The 6,320-nt window shown below is 33.1% G+C and overlaps 1 protein-coding gene across 1 annotated transcript; it reads right to left on the bottom strand.

Annotated features, from left to right (window-relative positions):
• Window positions 1–1,529: 1,529 nt before the first annotated feature.
• On the bottom strand, window positions 1,530–6,189 carry LOC111063244 (copper transport protein ATOX1). The gene is made up of 3 exons (XM_039425392.1): window positions 6,007–6,189; window positions 4,051–4,126; window positions 1,530–1,888 (listed from the first exon to the last, which is right to left on the bottom strand). Exons 1-3 carry the CDS (start codon window positions 6,013–6,015, stop codon window positions 1,752–1,754), a joined length of 222 nt encoding a protein of 73 aa, XP_039281326.1. The 5' UTR covers window positions 6,016–6,189; the 3' UTR covers window positions 1,530–1,751.
• Between the last annotated feature and the right edge of the window lie 131 nt (window positions 6,190–6,320).

The following is a 6,320-nucleotide window of genomic DNA, read 5'->3' on the forward strand; positions in this document are numbered from 1 at the left end:
TGAGTAATGAAAGGAGTGCGAGGGTGATTGATGAAATGACAACACGTCCATGCCTACCGGAGGGACTCGAACCCACAACCAGGCAGACATTGCAAATTAAAGTTGCATAGCCAAACTACAACACGATGGCCAGATTTGTATAGTAAAATAATTGTAATCACTCCTCTAAGTATCGAATATTCATTTCAACCATTACAAAACATAAGTACAATTTCTAATATATTTGTTCAATCAAATATTTATTAGAAAACAGCAAGAGTAGTAGTGAGTTCAGTCCGGACCACACCTGTCATTCAGCGTTCCCATCCTACTCATGCTAGATGGTGGGACAGATCACATGACGGAAATTGGTACCGTATGCACCATTCTTACCCGTTGCCATCTGTGATCACACTGTAATGCTGTTTGATAAGTGGTATGATCCCGGCTTGAAGCTGAAAAGTAGAACGCTGTTGCATATAGTGGCATGCAATACTCAGTAGCTTACTGTACAGTAAATTTGAGCTTATTTCACATCAACGTCTGAAGACTCTGGTTACAATTCAGATTTTTTTCTTGACAATTTCTTAGTCTTTTTCATTCAACTACAATTCAGACCACAGATATAAGCAAGCATCCTGAACACTGGTAAAATAGTACCTGCAATAAAAAAAGTGAGAGATAGTTCTTGGTTGCTCTAGAAGTCAAAATCTCATTATTGACTCAAAATCAATATTTAACCGTTACTGTCGTTGAAATTCACCGATACCCCCTACATAATTCCATTGGTTTGCCCAACTAACATACTTGGGACAAACAATAAGCTTCGGTTGACGTGTGATGTTCTTTGAACCTTCGGCTCCTTGAATCCTTCCTTTCAAAAAAACATAACATTTGTATCCAATATGATTATTTATCCAGTTCCGTGATAATCTTTCCATCTAAAAAAATATTTCGCAACTATTTTTTTCAATCAAGAATATTATAATTTCTTCAGCATTAATTAGTTCATTTAATCATTTTTTATTTTATTTTCAATCACCTAATAATTTTTTTCAAATGTGAGAATATTGATACAGTACAGATGGGCACGCATCATAAAAATATTGAAACTCTACCTTATAGAAATAGACACGGCCAGACATCTGTGTATTGCATGCAATGAATAATCCACTTGTCAGCTGATTGATTATGAATAATTCTATAGTCTGATTAGTCCTAACTTCAAAGTAGATGATAATAATAATAATAATAATAATAATAATAATAATAATAATAATCGTAGTGATATCAGAGTATGGAGGAATTCATTTTCTTTTCATATTACCTTAAAATACAACATTTCAAAAAACCTCGTGTACCGTATACATCCACGCGCAGTTGAAAAAGGAATATTCATGTTAAATTTCATCGAATTCTATCAACGCGTTTGACCGTAATCGCGTTACATACAGACAGATAAAATAAAATCTGAGTTAAAACATAGACCTCACTTTGTTCTGTCAATTATTCTAAGTATTCAGGAGGGTTTACCAATTAATACACATATATAATAAAAATTATTACATTTAATATATAAAATTAACTTAAATTTAGAACAAAAAGCTGCTATCTGATCACATTCCTGGTATAAGCTCAGCAATAAAATGAATACAATAATAAAAGCTATATGATTATAAATAATTTTGGAATATATTATATTTCAAATTTCGTTGGTCTGAGGTTCACGTGGGGTTTAAAAATGGGTTTAAAGATGTGAAGTGTAATCACGCTTATGCTTTGACACCTATATAAGTCGTCGCTTTCCCAGTCTTTTTAATTGTTTCTAAAAGTTCATCGGCAGATAGAGTAGAGGCTACCAAAACTTTCTGGTCTTTCAGGTCAATTTGAACGTCATCGACCCCCTGCCCTGCAATATAAAATTAAGAAACATTATAGTGGAGGAACATGAAAATATATATGTTCATTGTATAATATATTCATTGCATAATATTATGTATTATGTAAATAAACCATAAACAGCAGTTACATTTATTTATATAGGTTGTATAAAACATAAAGCTAATAGTTTACAGCACAGATAAAGATACATATCTTACTCTATTTTCATGCAAGAACTCTCCCCCATTCACAGACGTATAATCTTCTTAGGGGAATTCCACGCCATCTATATACTAGCATTAATGTAATAATATTTATAATTGAATTTATGAAATTTTACATTTTTTTTGTAATTCAATGTGGAAAATAAATTGACTTGATTTGAAATGGTATGATATGATATAGTATTATTCAGATAGTATTATACAGAGTTAAGAATGACCAACTTTACGCATGCAAAAATGTACAAAAGATTTTACGCATGCAAAAGATTTTTTTTCAAGTTCAATAGATTTCTTTGTAATAAGATCTTCTTCCTTCCTTCCTCTAAAAGGAAGGGGTTTATGTTCGATTTTGAGAGCAGCAAATACGAAGAAAATAAAAATCTGTAGGTCTATTGATTGTCTCAGTAAATGAAAATATATTTCTAGCTATAAACAAATTGATTTGTTAGTAGTACAACACACTATTTCACAGTTGATTGAACAACACAAATTATAAAGATTCAATATCAATTTGAGTCGAAGAAATAAATATTAATAAATTAGGGCTACTTGATTTGTTAGTTGAAAAATAATTATTTTATAATTAATTCATGTATTCTTGTTTTTAAAAACTTTTTATTTCAAACACAATAACCACTAGTTTCAGTCTATTCAATTTTAAGAAAGCTTGAAATTGAATATAGCTTAGCGAAACTAGTTTTTATTGTGTTTTATGATTTTTTTCAACAAAAGGGTACTATGGAATTCAAATTCAATTTATTTCCAGAAAGTACATTTTACAATATATTCCCTGAAAATTACTCATCTAATATGGAACAAGTCCGTGTTTAGAGGAGGAGTCAATACAACAATAGACACAATACAAGAAAGAAAACGTTGACTTTCCACTGCTGTAGTTTACAAGCATAAGCTATTCAAACATATTTACATACAACAATACTAACACATAAAACAATAAATTGAAAGAATTCTTTTCTAATTAATAAAGTAGCTTTATTGAACGTCATTTTTCAAGCTTTTAAGCATTACCAGCGGTCTTGAGTAATATGAGAAGGCCTACTGAAAAAATATAGCGTGTGTGGTAAATTTATTTTGTTGAAAAAATTAATTATTAAATTATTATAGAAATGGCCGGTCTCCTTTTTACAAGTTTTATATAAAAAATCAAGTAGACATATTAAAATACTTTATTAGAAAATATGAATGATTCAACTAAATAAAGTATTTTTAGCCCGTATAGGGCTACTTGAATTTTCAATTATAGAAAATAACTATAGTAAGGTCCACGTTATAATGGCAGTGGAGAAAGATAGGAGAACAACGTTGCCGAACTTCGGTCTTGTCAATGCCTTCTATAAACGGTAGCTGATACACGTTTATCAGTAATATTAACTGTTTATTCTCGTTTAAAATAATCAATTATATTTTATTAAGCAAGAAATTATATTTTTCAATAGTTGCATCATGAATTTTCATAATTAAGATGAAATAATTTGTTAATTAACTATCAATAATTCTAAATTGTTAAAAGAAGATCTGGCAACAGAGAAAAGCGAGAAAGAGATAGCGCTATTCGCTTTGTTGAATGATAGACAAGGATAGCGATACCATTGCTAATCCAACACTGCCATTATAACGTGGACCTCACTATAGTACCATTTTTTCAAGTATAAAAATAATATAAAAAGGGTACTAGTAATTTTCTAAAATGATTAAAATAAATAATGATGGAAGGTCAGAGAACAGAATTATTTCTATGGCTCTTATCAAGCGCACCACTCATTAATCTTCGAGAACTGCTTCAATCTTCTTGGAATGAGCGCTTGAGATAACGTCAATTGAAATCATTTTTTTCATTTGATAAGTGAAATTTGTGAATTATATAGATCCAAAAGAAAAGTCTGTCTTAATAGCAAAACAAACAAAAATAAAATAGGTTATACTATTTGACAAAAGGTTATCTCACCTTTCAATTTATTGAGAACTCGTTGAACAGCATTGGAGCATCCTTCACAGGTCATTTCTACTTTGAATTCATGTTGCTGGAACAAATTAAAAATCTATCATTTAAGCTATCTGTTGTTGACCTTATTATTATTTTATAACAAGATAAACAAACGAGAAAAGAGAGCTCGTGAATAGTAAGACTGAGAAGTATGAGGTTTTTATGAAAACTTTTAATTACTTTAAAAATGCCATAGTCTAGTTTATTACTGGCTCCCCTTGTGGGTTGGGGAGCTTTGAGTCAAACATCGTACTCATGAATTTGTTGAAAACCAGAATATACACAGTACCCCGCTTGTTGTAGGAGGCGAGTAAAAGGGACCCTTTTTTCAAAGCCCTTCTTCTCCTCCTGGAACTTTTCATTTCTAGAATGGCACTTTTTCGATTGGCTTAGCTTTGTGCCATTCTTTCTTTCTTTTTCTATCCGTCTCGGCCTTCCTTGGCCATATTCTCAATTCTTCTTAGGCCAACCCAAGATGTGATGTGGACCGTGCTGATGGGTGGTGCTTTTATATGGTGTCTCTGACTGTGCCTGCAGGATACACAACTCATATTTCTCTAAAAAAAGCGTTACAGTGGAATGCTAGAAGGATCTTATTGTTTACTGATGACACCAACCTGCTGGCCCAGGATGAGGACCCCAAACTGAACCCAGTCAAATCAACTTGAAAAAGAGGCTAGCTAGTGGTTTGAATGAAATAAACTATGTTTGAATGACGGGAAAACACAGAACCTGGTGTGAACTTCAAGGCGTGGTCTGCAGGCTCATGGTAAGGCGGAGATCAAACTCTTAAGTTAGGTTTTGTGATGGGTCCCACTCTATCATGGGAGCAAAATACTGACATCGACTGGCCATTTTTGATGCGGAAACTGAAGCGACATTTGCCTGCCATAGCCACTTTATTTTAGCCTACCATGGACTGTTCCATAGTAATATAATCTACGGAATAGTACTATGGGGCCTTGCAGGGAGCTGTGAAAGGATTCTCCTTCTACAGACAAAAGTTATCCGTGTCATGGCCTTACCTGGAGTACGGCAGGCTAATTTTCAAACGTTTGAGGATACTGACAGTCTGCAGTCAGTATATGTGTATAGCTCAATATAGCTCCTAAAACGTAAAATTCAGCTGCAATACAGGGTATGAGGCAACATTGACCTGCTCTACTTCATATTGTCGAAGTACATCAATGCTACTCCTTACAAACTTTCTCGACAGACTGCCACTTTGTGTGCTGGAGTTCTTCAGGAAGTTTTTTAGGCTGTTCAAAATCTCATCAACTAAGCTTACTCTCTGTACCGGTTATCACTGAGAAATGATGAAACCGGTGGATTTGTATCAGTAATAGTTGGGACTGTTTTAAAGTTGAAGTGGCAGTACATCTACAGAGACAAATGAAACAAGTTATATCTGCATCCATCTCAATTTATTTGTGTTATCAATTGTTTTAAACTTAATGATTAAGTCTGTCTGACACCTGCCGGGTATGAATTAGATTTACTGGAGTCTATACCAATAAACGAATAAAATTATGAAGTGATAAAATATATTTAAAGAATCATTTTTTAGTTGTTTAAAACCCATCTCAAACTGTAGGTTCTTTCCACAGTTCTAATTTTTGAATCAACGTCAGCAAGAAGCAAATTAATGATAGCCCCCAAAGCTGAGTCTCTGCCACTGTGTGTTCACTCACCCTAAAGCTAACCTGATATCACATTTTTCAAAAGCCTTTAGATAGACCTTTCTAATTCTAAACTAAAATAATAATTTTTAAAAGAGCACAATAGAATAAACTAGAGTACATCAATAAACCCAGAAATGATATGGCCTCTCAAAAACTTCGTGGCGATGAAATGATAAATATGGTACGGTAGCCTACCGTAATCAAAATAAATAAATATGGAGTTTTTTACACTTACCTGAGCCATTTTAGGAAATTTTGGAGAATATCTTATTCAATATTCCAGACTGATCCTTGTTATCTCACAGAGCACTGCTGATGTGGTTCTGATTGGAATATTATAATGTTATTGAAGACAGAAAACAGACTACGACTACGACGTCTGCAATCTCTGCAAGTATTTTTTGACTTGACAGATACAAGAATAAAGTGTCGATAAATACAAGTATCGTTATGATGTTTTAAAAATTGTCTGAGGCTACAGTCACGGCAGTAATCTATTGCCAGCGCCACACTCTTGCCAAGTGCGTACAATACTTTGCCAGCTCTCGC

This window comes from Nilaparvata lugens, chromosome 3 (genome assembly GCF_014356525.2).
Source record: "Nilaparvata lugens isolate BPH chromosome 3, ASM1435652v1, whole genome shotgun sequence".
Taxonomy (NCBI): Eukaryota; Metazoa; Arthropoda; class Insecta; order Hemiptera; family Delphacidae; genus Nilaparvata; species Nilaparvata lugens.